Source organism: Lytechinus pictus, chromosome 16, assembly GCF_037042905.1.
Source record: "Lytechinus pictus isolate F3 Inbred chromosome 16, Lp3.0, whole genome shotgun sequence".
NCBI lineage: Eukaryota > Metazoa > Echinodermata > Echinoidea > Temnopleuroida > Toxopneustidae > Lytechinus > Lytechinus pictus.
The window spans coordinates 20,796,843-20,818,449 of NC_087260.1; the positions used below are offsets into that span (position 1 = coordinate 20,796,843).

Genomic DNA, 21,607 nt, shown 5'->3' on the forward strand with positions numbered 1-21,607 from the left:
TTGATTATCTGATGACAGATTTATTGGGTAACTCACAGTTCTACCAAGGAGACTCTTCCTTGTTCTCCATGCCTGGACCACTCTTTGGATACTTGCCAAATAAACTACGCTCGCACACACCATATACCAGTACAGTACAGTACCAGCTAGGCCAGCCCATGCAGTGCGGGACTCTGAGCTCATGAATATTTATATACAGTCCGGCCAAACGTGATTGGCCATTGCATCACATACGAGGCGGCCAGCGCCAGTGCACTGAACTGTAGGCATAGTAGGGCCAGGGGCTTGTCGAAGAAAGCGTGTTTATGTAATGTGCCTTTCGCTAATTGGCTCGATAGGTAAACTAAACCACCAATCGCATGTCGCTGATTGTCGCATCGGTACATACAGCCACGTGCATTGTCTGCTCGAGAAACTCAGCTCACCGATTGAAGAGCAAGTGCCGAGATTTCAATGATTTCATTGGTCAGATTTCATTCGACCATGAACGTACAGACCAAGTGGGATGCAAAGTTTTACAACTGTAATGGGACAGGGGGAGTAGAGTGATCATCGCATTGTTTATGGTTAATTTGAGAAGTTGATAAGAAAAGAAAAAAAAGATTGGGGGTCATTTTCCCCCAAGAGATGAATATTTCCGCATGGCTTTATCTTCATTCAACTTTTCAACGAGGGGAAAGGGATCATGCTATATGCTATAATCATTCATGAGTGTTTGATTTTTTTTTCATCTGATTGTTAATGTTTGGGCACTGACTGCATACTTATGGTCCGACTATTTTCTAAGAAATTTATGTTCAAATAAATAAATCAGATTTGCAAACACAACCATAATTGTCTTCATTTGTGCCTTCTTTTAGTTTCTCGTCTTTCTCACTACACCCCATAGGGATAATAAACTCACTATTTGCAACTGATTGGTTAAATTGATCACAACTTTATTTCATGTTATTTTTAATTTTAATTTAATCCATCACAATTCACAAGCACTCAGGGCCAATATTTCTTTTTCCTCAAATTCTTTTTTTATCTCTATTTTTTTTTTCAATTTTGATTTCTATTTTACGTCAATTTCATTATTTTTATTTTTTATTTTCATTTCTATTATTATTATTATTTTTTTTTGGGGGGGGGGATTCTCATTCGTCATTCCTTTCTTAATCATTCTCATGATCTCACCGTACAACCACCAATTATTTTTTTTTTCATTGCTGGTTTCACCATCTCCCCCTCTGTCCTGCTTCATCTACCTCTCACTCTCACCAACTCTCTCCCCCTCGGCCCTCTTCCATATTTCTTGATTCCTAACTCTAGTTCCATTCATTGACAAATCATACACGCTCATCGCAGTCTCTCCCCTATTGATAATCATTCTTCTTTCTATTAAATCATAATAGTCATGATCCGAGAAGCCACAGTGAATTGTTCAGCATGCCTTGAAATGTTTGTTGCTACCATTTACTGTGACTTCTATCAGCTCTGTCAAGAGACATATTTAAGAGAATTGAGATAAGAATAAGATATAAAGTACAACATATTGACATGTTTATTATTTGAAATATAACACAACTCCAGTGATGAAAATCCGAACACAGCATGAAAGTGCGCTGAAAAACGTTAATATCAGCAATGGAATGAGTTAACGAGACAAGGACGAATTCTGAAGTTTCTACTCTCAACCCAGTTTGCAATAAAACAACATATTCTGTAAAAGCAATGGCAATACACGAGTTACGATCTTAATCACTTCGTATCGTAAATCGTAATATTAATGGTACTTCATCTTTCACCTTCAGTTTATTGAGCTCGTTCATTCAAACTACTTTGAAGATTTTCAAATAAGAATCTTGTTCGCCACCTAAAAAGCAACGACATTTAGATAATTAGATTTAAATAATGAACACTCGTACAGTTTTGGTTTTCTTTACCATGCAATTCTTCGGCGATTCGGCCACAGAGCTAGAGATGATGAAAGCCAGTAAAATGATTATAGCGCAAGCTCGCGCAACATCATTCTTCGGATCTCCTTTCTTAATCAGGGCCGTGAAAACCACAATGTCAACATGAAAATGAAAACAAAATCTAGTAACCGCAAAATGAGCGCATACTTCCAACATAAAATTGCAAAGAAGATTAGAGAATGCGCAAATTTAATGATTAGAAAGGGTATAAACTTATAAATTTATTAGCTGAAAGCCGTTTGTTTGTTTTTTGCCGAACTTCCGAACCAAGTCTTAGTGTTCGGTTCGGAAGTGCCATGTTCGGCTACAGCACTACTTTATTACCCCTCAAAATGAGTCTGTGACATTAAAAATGCCCCTTTTCCCACTTCTATGCATGCTCACTCATCCATAAATAAACATATCGATTTCGTTTTTGCACAGAATTCTGCCCATAAGACAGCCTTGAAAAAAAGTTCCACCATATTGAATAAGGGGTCACTTATTCTTAAACATATGCACCCATAGTGTACACAATGTCTATGAGAGGGGAAGTCAAAATTTTAACAAAAATGAAATGAGGGTTTGTTTCATGGACGGTTTTTGTTGCTTCTGAGAACAATTTTTTCATGATACTTCGCACATGGTTTCAGATTAACACTATCTAAAAGGCGCGCCCACCAAAATAATCATTCGATACGGCACAGAGTGGGCCCAAGGCCTTAAACTTTCTTCTCATTTGCATAATTTTCGAATATTGTGTGCTCACTGAAGCATTAGACATCGGGATTTTCATAAAAATCAAATCAAATGAACTATGCAAGGAGGTTTGTGACAGATATCCATAGTTAGCAATTGCATTTTTTCCAATAACGTAAAAAAGAGCTAATCACATTCCACATGTTCATTCAAGCGTGAATGTTTAATTAAACGCATTTGAATCATAGAAGCACGTTAATTGGTCATGAACATAACGAAAAAAGTTGAGAAAAGATCATTTCAGTTACCAAAATGAAACAATACTTGCCTATGATATTTGAAATTCGTATTTTTTGTTTTCATTAAATGTTCATTGATCCGTGAAACGATGAATGTGAAACGATGAATATTGTTTAAGATACTCTTCCCAAAAATAAATGTCATTTTATTCGATCATTTTATCAATAGAAATGTGTAAAAAATCCAATTATAGCAAATTTTAACTTGTGTTTATTCAACCGTGAAATTTAGCCAAAAAACTTGTATCGTCTTTTCGAAAGTACCTTTTACAAGCCTTCTGACTATTTTCATGATGAGAATGTGGAATTCGTTCCAATAACGTGGAATCAAAGTCATGATATTTGGCTTGTGACTTTTGAAAAGTGACAATTTTGCCTTCTGGCGGTGCTCACGGAAGCATGACATAACATACGTCCATAACATTTACTCAGAGGGTAGCTTATAAAATAACCTACACGCTCATGTAAAAATATATTAAAAACTTGCATTGGTTCGGAAATTATGGATGTTTGTTTAAGGGGGGACCTCCTTTTTTTGTTTATATAATGGTAACTTTTATGCAACAGGGCGATGGTCTACTATCATTTTAATTCTCGCTATCGGCAATTACCACAAGTTCCTGGATGTAGCGCACAGTGTGAATGTGCTTTTCACTTTGTGCAGTGAACTAGAATTTCTGCTTCTTATTCAGTGATATGTAACCCAACAACTTCTGGTCCAGCTAGCGCTAGTTTAGTCGCATCCACTTTCACACCGCGTTCTCAATCTCTTCTTACACTTCGAGGAGGAAACATGGTAAAACTTGCCCCTTGTGTTATCCCCCTTGCTGTATATACTATTGTCACCTTCTAGCTAACGAAAGTTGCTGGGTCACACAATTAAACAACAAGAGCTACATCTGGGAGCGTTTGGTTATTGTCGATGGCGAGAATTGCTGCTTGATCTTAACTGCACTTGGCCTCATACCCACTTAGTCTCCTTGTCATTTGGTCTAATACCCAGCCAGTTGGTCTAATTTCCACTTTGTCTGCTTATTATTTTGTACATTGTCAAATCATAAATAGTTCATCTAACCAAATGGACTAAGACCAAGTGGGTATTTGATGAAATGGGTATAGCTTGAATTAGAAAATAAGTAATTGTAAATTGGCTAAATTGCAATTAGACCAAATGCTTAGTAGACGTACTGGTTGTGTACGAACTGAGGACGAAGCTATGATTGCATTTTCTTCCTCAATATTTACACATAAAGGAAAAGGTGGCAAGAGCATTGAGTTAGCTTTTATTATTCAGAAACTGGACAGAATATTTGACCAGTACTAAGATAGAAATATGAAATTATTGGACCACTTTTCTTACATGTACATGGAATTGCCCATATACAGTTACACCTGCCGTAGTAGCCACATGAGTTCAGTGGCCACATTTTATGTTTCACTTTGGGTGGGCTTAAATATGAGTGAATGCCAGAGCGCCTTTAGGCAGCACGGCTATAGCCAGGGTAATAATAATAATGACAGACATTATTGTAAAGCGCAGTTGAGTATTTATACATATTGAAATTATAAATGTACAATTATTATTTCATCTGTCATGAATCTCTGTTCTTCATATCTATCTGTACTTGAAGGGAAAGGAGACAAGAACCTTGAATCAGCAATCATCCAGAAACTAGACAGTCAAGTTTTAGAGGAGGATAACAGAATACTGAAAGTGATAGAGGCCTACTGCACAAGCGCCGGCTCCCGTAATGCCAGCAACTCAGGTAATGCCTTGACTTCTATCTTTGCCTTTTGGTGGCCCGACCTATGCTTCTGTCTTGTTCCTTTGAATATATTAGGTTAGGATGGAGGTTGGGCTGGGACCTCCCTCTGTGTTTCGTGGGATATGTCCGCAGGGTACGGAGATGTCGCTGCGATGTTCATTGACTTCTTGTGTATATAATTGGACCACGATTAGCCAATGAGAATTGAAGTGCATATTTCAGATCATTAATTAAGATATTGATAGGACAAGACTACTTTTTTCCAGAGCACATTACTATATTAAAGCACAAACTAAGAATTTGGGCCTTGGAAATTTTAGGTGTTGTTTAGTCAAAAAGTGACCATTTTTCACCAGGTTCCTTTTGGTCAAAGATCTAGTGCAAAATGTTGATTTAGGTTCTAGGGTAGCAGTGTTTCATCAATCCTAGATTCTAGTGAAATTGAAATTAATGTTTAATTTTTGTAGCTTAACCCATTGCATTGGGAACCGAGTGCTCCCTGTACAAATCTTAAGCGTATTAGATAATTCCCATATTTTGGGGTTAATATTTTTATACCCAGTGACTTACCTGAATTTCTTCAGATTAGTTTCAATGCTGCTATTCATTTGCATGGTCTTCGAATTGGGTTGGAGGACTTTGCAGATTTTTTTGTTTTTGTTTAAAGATTGATGAAACTTCCCCCCAAAAAACACCCTTGGGTAGTGTTTCACATTGGATTTGTGGGATGTTTTATCTGTCATTTTACCATAGACACTTGTATTATCCAGCAAATCAGAACGAAGAAAAGTGGTCAGATGACCAATGCTACTGAAATTCTATCTATGTCTTTTGAATATGATAAGATATAATTGACAATTGACTCCTATTGCATGGGCACAAGCTCCAGAAATGCTACCAACCTAGCTCCAGCCAACCGTTACTAACTTAGTATCCCCTGACCAGTGTTTATCGCTATGGTGGTCGGTGCAGGTCAGAATTGTTCACGGCTCAAAAATTTGACCAGCACTCATTGCAAATCAAAACTGCCTGACCGGCACTAGTTTCCTCATTGACAAACAAAGAAATGTGAAATTGAAATTCTTAATATTTAAAAACGAAGTAGTTTCCATCCCCTGAACCCCCATGCCAAGGTGGCTGTGATTTCCTGATTACCATTTAAAAGTTCCTGGTGACAGTTCTGCCCCTTGAGAGTTGTCAAGAAAAGTAGGAAGAATCTAGAGTGCATGGCTGTCTAGAGCTACAAATCATTTCAGTTTGTTTGAATTATTGCAAGAAGGGAGCAAACTATATATATTTTTTTTGGTATTTGATCAAAAATCTAATGTCAGGGATGCAAGTGTGTAAATTAAGAAGAAAACAGTTGGCTAGTTGATACCAGGGATTAGTCATGGTCAGGAGTTCCGAGTCCCTTAAGGCCGGCATCAGCTACATCTATGCTAGTTTATGAGAATAACAGAATCAGTCAATGGGTTTATATTGTGCATGAAAACTTTAAAACTTTTTTTTTTCAATTTGAGTCTTTGGTGTTGTTTACATCCTACCAATAGTTTCTTTTGTTGCAGGGGGGGGGGGGTAGTACTTCCAGGGGGCCGTTTCATAAAGCTATTCGTAAGTTAAGAGCGACTTTAAGAACGACTGGTGATCCTTTCTTACGCGCTAAACCATCGCCAATGAACATTTTGGTGTACACCATGTAGCACAAGAAAGGATCACCAGTCGTTCTTAAAGTTGCTCTTAACTTATGAACAGCTTTATGAAAGACCCACCTGGTCACCATTTCAAGGTTGTGTTCATGGACAAGTCGTCATTCAGTAAAATTTTCATTAAGGTCATTGCTCAATGGCATTGTTATCCTTAATGTGGAGGAGGCCCACAGCTCGCCATGTGGTTAGTCCTGAAATGAATGTTTCGGTGAAAAAGGTTGTTTTTTATTTTTTGTTAAACAGCTCTAGTGGCATGAAGGAGAAAGCAATTGGACATGAAATCATTAACATTTCCTTCCCCTGCTTAACTGCATTACCTCCCTGTGCAAACACCAGTAACCATTAGTATGTTCCATGAAGCACTGCATCGGTGATTTGTCACCAACACATGTTATAAGCTACTGAAATCCTTGCATCTCATTGGCTGAGAGCAAATTTCTTGTTAGAATCCATTGACAAGGTGCTTCTTGAAATGCTCTTCAGGCTCCAGTAACACGAAGCATAGTGATCGATCGCGTAGTTGATTTGTGCAATTGATTGCATATGAATAGTGATGCAATGAATCATAAAATCTGCCTTACAATCAGTCGCTAACCTTATTGTTGCAGGATCCAGGGGTTCGTAACACAAAGCTTAGCAATCATTGTAGAACAATTTTCTACGATTGATTGCATTGACTACAATGTACAATCAATCGTGAAAATCAAGCATACGATTAATCACTAACCTTGTGTCACGGGGCCCAGATCTTTTCTTCCTTATCTATTGACCTCTGCTTAACCCAATAACTCCCTGCTTTTTCTTTCCCCGTGCCTGAACCTTAATAAACTACCCCCTCTGTTGACATAATCATGTACATGTCTGAGCCAGTTTGGCCTTTTGCTCTCATTTTATGTTTTTGTTTTATGTCATGGTTTAATCATTTCCTTCCCATCTATCTTCTGTATTCTTGACAAATTTAGAAAAGAACATACGAATTGCAGAACTTGTGTATAGATGTTGATTACTGGAAAATGATAGGTTTAAAAAACTCCTTTTCAGTGGAGGCTTAGATACAGAAGAATAATGTTTTTGTATTTTATGGGGAAGAGCAAAGAATGGTAATAATAAAGAGATGTATAGGCTTGCATATGAAGCTTTATGATGATCATTCATTTGGTGAAATAATGGGAAAATTTCAGAGTGGCTCTCATATTGCTAAGCTTCCTTATCTGTATATTTGCATATTTAATTGTCTGATGTATTTGACAATAATGATTGTTTTTAGATGTCTTCGGTTGAGGAAATTAATGTGGAAAAATGTATTTTGCTTAATTTTACGGAAGAACGTAAAACAAGATTGCTGCTTTTGTATTTCATTACTCAAAATCAAAAGGTGTATGGAATTATTATGAAAAGGCCTGCATATAAAGCTGTGTGATATTTATTCATTTGGTGGAATCATGGGAAAATATCAGAATCACTTTTTGTCTTTCATCTTTTCTTCATAAATCGTTCAAGGCATTCTTTTATTATTTATTGATGATGGCAGGAGGTTTATTCGATTATTCAAGTATAGACATGAATTCAAAACAGGGTGGGGTTGTAGGTTTGATTCCTCCCCCTAAATATATCAACTTCTTTGAAGATATTAATCTGATTTACCCATTGTTAGGTAGCAAAGAGAAGGGTATTAGAAGACACTATTTGAAAGATTCTTTTGAACACGTCTCTCCTCTATTTAAACAGAAAATCAATTCTAACACTCCCCACTACCCTTCCACCAACTCCTCCCCTTCAGTTTTTGTTTATCATTTTTTTTTTCAATTTATTTTCAATTTTTATTTGTCAATTTTCTCTTCTCCACCATACCCTGTTACATGGCAATAGTTCCCTTGGAGGCGGCGCCTCACGTGTTTCTGGCCGAGGATGAGAAGATAATAGTGGAAGAGACAAAAGGTACCGAGACGGTAGTAGAAGAAAAGTGAGTCCCTCCTCTCTCTCTCTCTCTCTCTCTTTTTTTTGTCATTGAAATCTTCACTTCATGTTATACCTCTTTCCATTTTTTATAATCTTTATAAGTTATAGACATTCCCTCCCCCACCAAAAAAAATAAAACAAATAATGCACACAAATTTTGATTTTCTGATCTGCTTCAAAATCTAAACCATCTATGGCATTTTAAAATCGTATTCGCCCTTATTTTTAGCAAAAGGTCGGTCAGCAATCATCATTCCACTTTTTTCTTCCATTTCTCATATCATTAATGTTTATTTTGATACTGTTGATTAATTTCACAACAAAACAAGTATCATGTGAAAAAGTCTCAAAATTGCTTTTTTGTTGTATATATCTTCCTCATTTTAATACTGGCCAATTCTTTTTTAATCCTCTCCCTCTTGATAAGTTTGTTTTTTAACAATTTCCTTAATATCCAAGTACCGTAGAAGTGAAAGTCAATTTTGATTTTATAAATTTGTATTGTAATTGTACACACTTGATTCATCCCTGTCATACACCCATTCGACTATTATGTCTCTTCCACCCCCCTCACATTTTCTTCAGTCATATTTCCTCCGTATTTCATTTAATTTTCATTTATTTGTGAAGAACATATGACCCATTTTTAAACTTCCTGATATGCAATTTGATACCTTTCATTTACATGTAGCTTTAGCATTTTTCACATTCGAATTCATAATGCACCAATATATTCTAAAGCATTTATATTACCTCCTTTGTGTAGTAGATTTGGTGGCTATTACTAGTCTCACTTTCTGTCTTATTATCATTTCTTTTTTAATCATTTATTTGTGTACCCCCTATCATGCACATATTTCAGATCATATGGTATTTGTGTTTTTGTTCTTGTATAATGTATTCATTTTCAATGAAAATAAATCATTTCATCTTAAAATTATGTAATCCTTTAAAATGTGTTGTTGAAATTTTACATTTTATTATTTGGAGAAAAAAGACGTATTTCATGTTTTGAAAAAAAAAGACAAGATTTAAAATGAATTTATTTCATAAGTGCAAAATAAATTGTTACATGCTTTGTGACAAGGCTGGAACTTTTCTTAAATGCATTCCGGTAAAAGTCACATTTAGTGCCTTATTTATTTTTCCAAATTTTCAGTTTATAATTATCAATGATTATTATGGGGAAAAAGTAAGCAGAAATGTCCAAGAGAGTTGTACCAGGGAGATGAGAGGTCCACTTCCTGGTTGTATATTGAGTAATTTTTTTTTTTTTTTATCAATGTATTATGAAAATGACTAGAAACAAGGACAAATATGATTGTTGTTTTGTTTTTGTAAACATGCAGTTTGTAACACCCTCCCCAGTAAAGTCTATCATTGCTTTATTAATCGTTTTTAACCTCAGCTGTTGCATAAATGCTTAACTAACAAACAATGGAAAGCTATACATCCCATATTGCTGAAAAAAAATCCTTTTTTTTTTTTCTATGCTACGTGTGTGAAAATGCAACTTTTGGCATTATAATAGCTTCTAATTTAATATGCCACTTTTGAAATAAAGGCAGAGAATGCTTATGTTGCAGTAATTAGCACAAATCGTCCACAAATTTTTTACAAAGAAATTTCTTCCTGTAATGGTACATGTAGCTTTAACAGTTGTGCAGAGTCTCATAGATTCTCGTAATTTACACTTCATTGAAATAGTTCATATGAAATAATTGTTTAAATCATTGCTCATGTACGGTACAGGATGATGATGTTTTGAGTAGTGTATCACATTCACTTAGCGCCATCTTCTATTAGTGTTCTAACCAAACCAGTCTGGTAGATTGTAGTGTGAAAGTCTGAAATGTATTTTCTCAGTCCTGTACTTGATTCAGTAGAATAATCTTAAGACCATACATACATTGCTTAGATCATTTATTCAGTGTATCGTCTAATGTACTGTATGTTCAATTAACCAATTTACATGTATCTCTTTCCCCCCTTTTGGCTTTCTGTCATTCTCTTCTGCACCGTGCCCCGCCCCTCCCCCACCCACATCACTGGAACAAAACCATGCCATTTGTCCCTCCCTATTTGCGACACCCCCTCCCCCATTGAAAATCACCCCCCACCCCACCTGTAAAACTCTGCCCTATTATCATGCGGTATGGTTTGACGTGACACATAGACCCCAGAAACTTTGGCCCATCCATCAGATGAAAAAAATGACGGCCTATAAGCTGAGTGGGGGGCTGAGTGCGTTGAACGGGGTGCTTAGAGTATAGCGCCCCCTCCCTTTCTTGGGTAAGGCTTTGCTTGGATCGTTGTATGCCTCCCTCCCAGAATCCCTCGCCCGTTTTCCCTCTGCTCACCCAGTGAAGGACTTAGGGATGCCACTTTCAGAAAGGAAAATAAGTCACATTTTTACATATATTCTTGGCTATAGAGAAATTAGAGATACCTCTTAACTCTTTGCTTCCCGGAAACGCACGATCTCTGTAAAAGCCTATGCGAATTGCAGACTTCGGTAATCAAGGGGGATCTGCACCTGAAGGCCATGCTACATGTATATGATTTCAATGTTTTACAAATTAAAAAGTGGCACCCCCGAGAAGTGCATTTTGTATCCTCCTCTGCCTGCTGTTTCGTTAATTCTGTGTTAATGTACTGTAGACATAGAGAGCATGTCCGTGTTAAATTAATTCCCTTCGCCCATAATATTCATTATGGTGTACTATTTAGTTAAAATCTTATCATGTCGGTGTCAGAAGAAAGGCCAAAATATGGAATGCAAAAGATGTTCCATTTGTTGGTATTTTATTTATTGGATTCTGGTTCATCAAGGTTGATGTTCAGGAAAAGTATCTCATGCTCATCCTCTGACATTTTTTGACAGATTAAGCAACAAATTACTGATAAATTAAACATATTTGGGGTAATTTTACTACCCATTGTTCAATCACAGATTTAAATTATGATTTAAACTTTTACACCATCATGAATACAGGTGGTTATATTTATATGATTTTTTTGTCTTTTAGTCTTATCCTCTTCAAGTCGACTTGATGACACCCAGTATCTTGGCTTATTGTGCTGAATTGTCTTATTGTCTTTGTGCACTTGCAAGCGTTCGCAGTTAACATGCATGCATTCTCTTGCATTTCAACAAAATAAAATGTTCATAATAAATATAATTATTTTGTGCATCGATCGTTAGGATCCTATCTATAAATTTGATTGTTTTTGTTTCACGTTGCTAGCTCTTGCATCATGTGATGTACATCTTGTGCAGTTTGATTGCATGTGTATCAGAGTACTGTTTCATTGAATTGTTATCGTTACTGAATAGTTGCCATTCAGACCAGTTAAAAATCAAGCATTTCACTCTTATTATTTGCCTGCATTTATTCAAAGTTCTGTTCCATTAAGGCTGTCGTCACTGTGAAGTTGACATTTGAATACAGGTACCATAGTTACAGCATATCTCGACCAATCTGAACCAAAGATGTCATAGAGATCAATGACAAATTGTAACTTACATTTCTTGATTCTTGAAAGGTGTGAAGGGTCTGTTTTAGAAAACTATAAAAAAATCAATAAAACATTCAAAGTGCAATTGTGTACAGAAGACACTGCGTTTGTCAATTCTTGAAATTTCAAGCAATACATTCTTAGACACTCATTTTGAAATTGATCCATAGTTGGAACTGATTGTAAATGGTACTTCATATATTGCATCCGCCAACCAAGGGGGCTATAGGAACGTTTATATACAAAGGAAATTTACTTTTCAATCAATTTTTTTTCTTTGTCAACCATTCACACACAGTGAAAAAGCATGATTTGAATCACAAAGAACAACTGCTCGATGCTTACAATCATGATACATGATGTTGACATTGATAGATGAATTGCAAAAAAAAATTAACAAAGGCTGGAAATGAGCCCACTTTTGTCCACTAAATTTGACCACAATGCATACTGTTATATCCGTCCATTTTGTATTGAATTCACTTGAAATTTTAAACATTTAATTTTGAGAATTAATCAAACACATCACATTCAAAGATACATTGACTAAAAGGTTAGATTTAATTCAAGTCTAAAATAGAAATTCAAGGACTTTGATAATTCTTATTTGATTTGAATGCCTCAAGCGAGAGCTAGACACTTATCTTTCTTTGTGTTAATCTTAATTTGTAGAAAATGGAGGAGGGTCTCTAATTAACTCCTGATATAATGTAATCCCTCACTCAATAGAATGATAAAGATATCATTGATCATAAAGATGAAAAAGTGGCATTTTAAAAAGTGAAATTTTGTTAAATTGAATAAATGAGTAAATCAAGTATAAAGGGCGATATAAAGTAAAAATTTGAATAAATACATACATTATACTTCTTGGTACTTAAAATGTATGCAAAATAACCCACATTTGATTTATAAATTTTCTGGTTAATTTTGTTTTATTTTGGAAGTTTCCCCAAAAGCAATTTGTATTTGTCCTCTTAATTATGGCATTAATTGGCTAGCATTCAAGGCATAGTTGCAAACTGATGTCTTTAACCTTTATGATGCTTGCCTTAGAGATACATGCCAGATTATTTTGACCTGTCCAAGTAATCTTGTTGTTTGTCCCGCTGTTTTGGCTCTCTCTTGATTATAAGTCCTTCGATTATTCCTTTGTTTGACAGCAATGAAAACTCAATATTTATTTTCTGTACAAGATATGAATGAAAGCATCAAAGGAGTTGAATAATATTGTGAGCATATGAGTCAAGATAGAAAAGAATATATGAATAGCCTTATATATATATCTATTATAGAGTTGTTGCCCGGTGAGTAGAGGTTGATAGATTTGAATCCTGCTGGTTTCTCAAAAAAACTTTCTGACGTTTCTTAGATCAAACGATTTGCATAATTTATGAAAAGTATGTTTCGGAAAAAGAAAATGCCCAACATTAAAAGAAAAAAAAACATGGGTATATGTACATTTTGTGCATTCCAAATTTGTGTTCAAAACCATATTCTCGCCAGAGCCAGAAGTTATTCCTATGTATACATGCCCTGTCTGCATTATTAAAAACTTCCATAAGTGCAAATGATCTCTGGAAAGATAGATCGGTGGGGAAAACAAATTAGTATTACTAACCAATGAGGTTCATAGAATACTCACCTCCTGTGGTGAACATTTACAACGTCAGAGCTCACTGGCATGCAAAGGGAAGATGTAGGATATATTTTAAACAAAGGGGTGCAGAAACTTGGTCAATCTCATTTGAATTTTTCTGACTAGCAAAGAATAATCACTTCAACAAATTAATAGGGCAGGGGGGGTCTTCTTATAATAGGGGAGGCAGAGTGCACAAAATTAGCTCGGGGAGGGGGCATATCCCCCTTACCCCCACCCCATTTAGGATTTCACCAATACCAGAGCATATGGCATAAAGAGCAAATAGATGTGGAGTGGAGGAGTAGGGTGGGGAGTGCCCAATTTTACATTTAAGGACAGTTGACAGTTATGGTATGTCACATCTAATTATTCCTAACAATTGTAGAATTGTCAGTTTCCTCTTGGATTTGTCACAGACAATTTTTGGGAAATTCCTTTTTTTTTGCAATCGCAGTGGCAAGTTCATTATTATGGGGGTTTTGTCTGTTTCAGAGGGCCTGAACATTGTGAATGTAGAAGAGATGCATTGTGGTTATGTTTCAAGTGAATTATAAATGATTTTAATTAGTTAATCACATATTATTATAAAACATAAACTTAAAGTTACATACAAATATTGAATAATCCCATTGTAAAACAAAAACATAATGATGGTGGTGATGATGGTTATCATGATACCGGGATGATAATAAACAACAAATCATGAAATGGATTCCTCAAGTAATCAAGACAATGAATATTTATTGAATAACTTAAAGCATGAATAAATAATTGATTACATATGTACGTTTGAAAAGTGCATGCAAATGCATAAAACTTTTTATAGTTTTACTTTGTAAATTATGTTCATGTATTGTGAGATTATGTTTTAAAGCGAAAAAAATCATTAAAGATTTATCAATATTGCATTGTGTATTGGTCTCATGTCATATTGTTACATTAATTTCTGTGCTAATTGCATCATTCACTAAAAAATTATAAAATTGCATCTGCATGTGTTAATCTTCTTTTGCACTCGATGTTTTTTTTCTTCTAATGCACACATGCCTTGTTTGAAACTCCTTTTCTGTACCTGTTTAAAATTCATTGTCAAATAGAATCACCCCCTTCTTATTTTGTTCTGTTTGCGCTTGTTCATTATTTCAGCTTGTTCATTTTCTTGTGTTGTGAAATATTGTTATGTTCAATATATTGTATCATTCACAGAAAATGAGAAATCTTATAAATGTACAAATAATGTGCTGAGAAAGGCTCAATTTAAATTTCAAGGAATAAAACTACATACAGAGTGGCTGTAAAAGGTGACCAGTCAAACATTGAATGGCTCAGGATTTATACTAAATCTTTAATAGGATTTGTTTTTTAATTTTGAAACTACATCAAAATCTTTTAGCTTGAAATCGAAATCTACAAAGTTCAAATCTAAATCTGATTTTTAAAAGAAATTGGAAATGTTTCATCCGTGATGTTTAATTACCATTACTGTTACAGTTCAAAATTTAATGTTCATGCAAAGACAAGAAATGTGGAAGGCATTTTGTATGAACACCGATGAATTCAAAATACATTTGAAGGGATGCAGTTTATAACCTGATTTTGCTGAGTGCAGAAATCGGTTTCACACTGCCAAATCATCTGTCTTTAAATTCATATCATGCTGCCTTGCAGTTGTAGGCTTCTGTTTGAAACATGCTACAGAGTTTACCTGTTTGCATGACTGTTAAACTGCACAGTATGCTCTGCAAAAATTACCATCAACAAACAATTGTTTTTGTTTTTTTATACTGAAAAGTCTGTACAAAATGCAACAGGATTCATGTTTGTGCATCATTGCTAGTGTCAAATTAGTGAAAACATGGCCTCTAAAAACATTTCTAATGGATTGATGCCTGCAATAAACCAATATCATTCTCTTCGTCCTCTTTTCTCACCAGAACCCTAGTGGATACAGTGTACGCCCTCCGAGACCAGGTCAAGGATCTCATGGACGAAACAAAACGACTCAAATGCGATTTGGACGATGAACGCAAAGCCCGACGGCGGCTCGAGACCTCCGTCAGGCACTCCATCGCGAAATACGACAGAGTGGACGAGACGAACTTATGACATGTGCAGTCCTTGACGTGTCTCTAATCTCCTTCCCTTATGTTGCATTTCATCTGCTTTTATTTTTTTTCGTTGTGGATGTGTAATTACACATTGGCTTTAATATCATCGCTTGAGGCATTCATCCTACGCAGAAATGCGAAAGAAAGCAAATTTGAGAAGACCCAGAAACATGCTGCATGCGACAGTTTAGTGAGCTCATTCCGGAATACCCTTCGATGAACCTTCCATTGTTTGAAGACATCTACAGAATAGCCCACCTGAAAGTGAGACAAGAAAAATTTGGATCCTCTTTCTGTTTATTGACACTACCTGGATCATCTGTTATGATTTATTTTTGATACTCTTCTTTCATTCAAATTTACGCATCAGATTGACCTTGCGTAGGAAGTTTTGAAGATGATTATAATTTTTGATGAGGCAATTGTACCACAATTTATAAGAAGAAAAAGCATTCTTAAGACTTGAATCAGGTATAGAGACTGACAAGAAATGCATTCGCGGGAGGGGAAGGGGGGCACTGAACTATATTGTTATATACTGTACATGCACTACTAGCTAGAAAAAGTGCATAAAAATGGTAGTTTTGCAATCTAAGATTTGATAGTGGTGCATTTTAAGGTGTAAAAGAAACAACAAAAAGTGAGGAAAATTGGTATTTTTCAGTAATTATTTCTGAAGATGTCTCTGGAGTTAATTTATTCATATCTAGGAGATGCACTCAGAAATGCATTAATGTGGCACAGCATTCTGCCTTTAACATTTTCCATGTATTGCAGTCAAGCAGACTTGTAGAAACTACTTTGAAAGGCATAGATTGAGAGAATGTAATGAAAGTGCATGATATCACATTTCTGAATATATGACCAGTTTTGCTGTAAAGGCCTGGTCCCACTGGCCAACGGACACAAAACGTACGCATGACAGATACAGCGGACATGCAAAATTTTGGGGTGGCTCCATCCGTTTTCATCCGCTCCAGACAATGGACAAAATGGGCGAACAATGAAATCACAGTGGACGGATGATAGATGGATATAGAGCTTATGAAACACGTATGCAAAGAGTACACAACGGATACATAACGTTTTCCAACGGATGGCAAGATTCTTTTCCGTTTTACATCCTCTCTGCATCTTTAAGTGCAGTGGGACCAAGCCTTAAGGAAAGTATGAATGTTTTTATTCTTGATAGATGTTGAAAAGGGGGAAAATTACAAGAGATGCAATAAAGCAGAAAAGAATGTTATAATTTACACATTGGAAAATAAACAGTTTTTAAAACTTAGTGTGAGCCAAAGAAGTGTTGAAATAAGACAAAAAGATTTTTATTAAGGTTCTCTCTCTTTTATGCCTTTTCTTTAGTATCATGTTTTCAGTACGAGTCTGCTTTGACATGCGTCTTACAATGATTCTAATTAATTCCTTTTAAATCTACTCTAATATTTAATGATAACTCGTCTTCCTCGTTTCTATCCTATGGTGGCTCATAAGGTTAATGATCCTTGTGTACTTGTAAAAAAATCTTCACTATACTGCAGAGCATCAAAAAAAGGATATTGATCAAATACATCTGGTTTTCTAACTTCAAATATTGTTTAAAAAGGAAAATCAACTTTGCATTAGGAAGATCAGAAAAGGGGACAAATTTGTCTTTTTTCAGGATTGAAAAGATTTGAATGTAGATGTGTATAGCATAGAGATCTTTTTCATATTTTAAGCAAGTTTGGTCAGAAGGAGAGGTTTAGACTGTTTTTTATAATAGATACAGTACATTCATGTCGCATTTACAATCTTCCAATGGCTAGCCTACAAAATTATATTACACAGAATTCACTGTATTTAAGAGAGATCGCAAAGTATCACTCTTCGCTAGATATTTATTGGGAAGCTTTTTGTTGGACGCAGTTCTCTTACATTGCTTTCTTTTCGCGGACAAAATTTATTTGAATAAACACCGGCCCAAAGGGTGGTAGATGTCAAACAAAGAAGCTTTAGTTTGATTTGGTCTATTTAAAAATACTACTGATATATATTATATAAAATAGGATTGATTTAACATATGTTATTAATGAGGTGTAATGCACTTGTGCAGAACATAGAAATGAAATATTTTCATTCGCAAAACATGTTCAGTCGTATTGTACTATATACGTCATTTTGTACGTTTCTCTCGCATTGAGTGAGACAATGGGGGCCTGTAAAATATTAGCGTGCCCGCCACTGTTTGTATAAAGAGAAAGGAAAAAGGAAATAGTAATTTTTATATTGATAGATACTTAGCATCGTGTCTTTGGAACACTAACCATTAAGATATGTTAATATTGAGCCCCGTTCGCACCTGACACAGTAAATCACTTCTAAAAGTCAACTGCATGTATTGAAATATAATTATTGTGAATGAACTTGTGGGGGGCTTTGGTATTGTGGTTTATTGACTCGTCTGTCAATATTGTTGAATGGTTCAAATATTAGGAGTGGCTTACTTTCAGGGTGGTTTACTGTGTTTGGTGCAAACAGGGCCTCACTGGGCAAGATACATAGTACTGGAACGTTAATCTTATGATATATGATATATGTATATAGAACATGAAATTCTCAGCTCCAACACTTAATGTAATCTTAGATTGATTTATATGTTTAATATTACACGATATTTTTTGAAGGGTTTTACTTTTGTATCATGTGCATTATGTATGTGAGGGATCAGATTGGGATATTTCATGGATTTTATTTGTACGTTTATTTTTGTTTCACATTTTCTGTGCAGTTTTGGTTCCTACCCCTGGATGATGTATTTGTGGCCCAGTAAGTCAGCTTTAGTTTCTTGTTGGGAATATTTGCCAGAAAATCACAATTGCCCATATTCTTAACTCTGGTTTGATATAAATTCTGGTTTAAATATGCTGTTTAAGTATGGAGAGCCTGATGTAACATACATCTTAAACATAACAGGCTCATTTTATTAGGTTAGTTTATTTGCTCATTCAACCAACACTCAAATCATTCTCAATATTGTCAGGAAATGATAACTAAAATGGTTTTCTTTACCATTACTACATGAGGAAAGAGCAAAATAAACATTAGAAATAAACAATGTAAACAAAATGTTGATATTTTCAGCTTCCCATAATTGTAGCACAGAGTAAGACCATAAACTAGTCTTCAGAATACAGTCCATTCGTTTTGTTGAAATCAAAGAGTTGGTTGAAAAATAATCTCTGATTTAATTTCCTCTTTGAATATTTCGAGTAAAAAGATGAATATGATTGAAACCTTTCCATAAACTCCTCTTATCAAGGGAGCCAATCTTTTCTGTATGAGCAGACACCCGTAACACAAAGCTTAGCAATCATTGTGGAACATTTTTCTACGATTGATTGCATTGACTGCAATGTACAATTAATCATGAAATCAAGCGTACGATTAATTGCGTGTATTATGGAGCCCTGGGCTCCATAACACAAAGGTTAGCGATTAACTGTACGCTTGATTTTTACGATTGATTGTACATTGTAGTCAATGCAATCAATCGTAGAAAACTGTTCTACGATCATTGCTAAAGCTTTGTGTTACGGGTCCCTGGTCTCTATGGACAGGTTAATTTTGCACATGCTCCAACGAAAGACCATATTCAATGCAAATTAATGGAATATATTCAGGGGCGATGCCACGTTAGTTTGATAGAGGGAGGATGACCCAAAGGTTGACCTTTTTTTGTAATTGAATATACGGGGTAATCTCAAGCCTGACTTACATGTACATGTACCATGACCCGGCTTTTGATATTCTTTCTTTCTTATATTATTTGTTGCCTCTCTTTCCACTTTTTTTTTACTTGGAAAGTTATATAAGTGGGGGGGGGGCAGTTACACCTGCCCCTATGTGGCATCCTTGAATATATTATAGATTATTATTATTGCTATCATGTACTGTCAAACAGCATTATCTGAGGAATAGATGCAGACTATTCATTCTTCAGTTGGTTAGATCTGGGCCCATTGCATAAAAGTTACTTTTATGCTAACTTTGCTATCCAATGGTAACTACCATGGTAACACTGATCAACATCCAATCAAAATCCAGGATTCCAGACAAGTTACCACATGATGGCAGACTTGCCATAACAGTAACTTTTATGCAATGGGGTCCAGATTTATCTTGCTTTTCCTTTCATGAAAAAAAAAAGAATTGCGGCCATCTAACAATCTAATATAAACTGTTGTTAGGCAAAGGACGATCGTATTGAAGATATCAGTATGTGACAGATATTTTAGTAGAGCAAAATTTCGGTTTTTATCCAGTTTGCATTGAATTTTACAGATTGTGTGCAAGATGTGAGTGACCTTTGACTTTCCATTTCAACCTTTGGTTTTTCAGTTTCAAATAGTTGTATTTTTAAATTCTAATGAGTTAAAGGGATTAATCATCTACTTCAAATGAATTAGAATATAAGCAAAATTATATACTAGTAGATATATGGATATTAGAAAACAAATCAGCAAGGGCTTGAGGGGAAATTTGACTGAAAACATCAAAGTTGTGCAGTTAAGAAGTGGCAATTGCTCAGATGCAAAGTTGCGATCTTTTGATTGATCTTATGTGGTCCTCTTTCATATGCTGTTTACCGTATAAGGGGTTGTATCGAACAGCCTTCCATACATACATACACCTTCCATACACCATACTGTAGGAAAACTAAAATTGAAAGCCAACTGAAAGGTTTTTCTCCTGGTATCTTAACATGATAAATATATCATGTTCTAATAATCTCATTCGAATCGTAGAAAATATCCTATTTTGTACTACAATTATTATGATTATTGCTTATACCGGTACTTCACTAATTTGAAAGAAAAAACAAACTCAACTTTTTTATTTTTTAAGGCAGGTCAGAGAGGACCACACAATATCATATGCGTCTTATTTTGTTTCATTAATTACAACTTCAGATTGTTACTTTGATATTTTTAATCAAATTGTCTTGAATAAAGTTATTAATCTTGATTCATCCTTTACAGTTGGGCTACATTTTACATCTTATCCAAGGGGTAGATAGAGCCATATACTTCTATTTTTTCATACGCAGTAAACAAAAATTAATAACTTAAAATATAATTCATCATCATTGCATTTGTAAATGTCTTATCATTGATAGGTGAACCATTATTGAATTTTCATATCTTAATTTCTTATATTTTATTCATCGGTGATATTTTCACTGATTTTATTTTGCTCTGTTATCATATCGAGATATTATACGATTTTTACTTTTCGTAAGTTATTTACACTGATGGAGCCTGAAATTTTTGTGAGAATTTATATAATTGTTCTCTTGATAAGTGTTTACTATCTATATTGTGCATTTAGACCATGAGAATAAAATATTGCACACCACAAGTTATCAGTGAAATAAAACATGCAAAAATATAATTTTCAATGCTTATAATTGAGTTTTTATTGATCTACAGTCATGATCGTGAGAATTCTGAATCTTTCCTTTGACAGTGCATATATCATTTTCTTAGACTGTCATGATTTATGATTTAGCTTCTGCATAGAATGTATATCATTACTCGTACATAGGAAAGATTCATTATTCACATAATTTGAGAAATAAAATATATGATTTCTTGTGATAAAATGAGAATAAAAGAACAAGTGGAGTTGACTTGACATCAGTAGCTAAACGAAATTGCATACAGAACATTTATGATGGATCACCGTTTTGTGAAATTTCTAAATACTGTATTTTTTTTCAAAATATGTTCTCCAATTTTGAAGAAAATATTCTGTGGCTATCCCAATTCATTGCTAGATTATCTGAAAGTGTGTTAAATGAAACGGTTATCGTGTGAATGAAATAAAATGAAATTTACAGATTTTATATCAAAACTCATTTTGAACGGGGGCTCGATCATAATAAATATCAGCATATTCATATCTGACCTGCTAAAATGATTACAAATCCC

General features: G+C 34.9%; 1 protein-coding gene across 1 annotated transcript in view; it reads left to right on the plus strand.

Moving 5' to 3' along the window:
• The window catches only part of LOC129278677 (rho guanine nucleotide exchange factor 7-like), a 43,218-nt gene extending 22,150 nt beyond the window's left edge, over positions 1-21,068 (plus strand). Inside the window, exons 12-14 of the mRNA XM_064110948.1 lie at positions 4,570-4,704; positions 8,280-8,373; positions 15,465-21,068. Of these exons, the coding sequence (XP_063967018.1) occupies positions 4,570-4,704; positions 8,280-8,373; positions 15,465-15,636 (401 nt within the window). The 3' untranslated portion in view covers positions 15,637-21,068. The remainder of the gene's footprint in view (positions 1-4,569; positions 4,705-8,279; positions 8,374-15,464) is intronic.
• Positions 21,069-21,607: the final 539 nt, after the last annotated feature.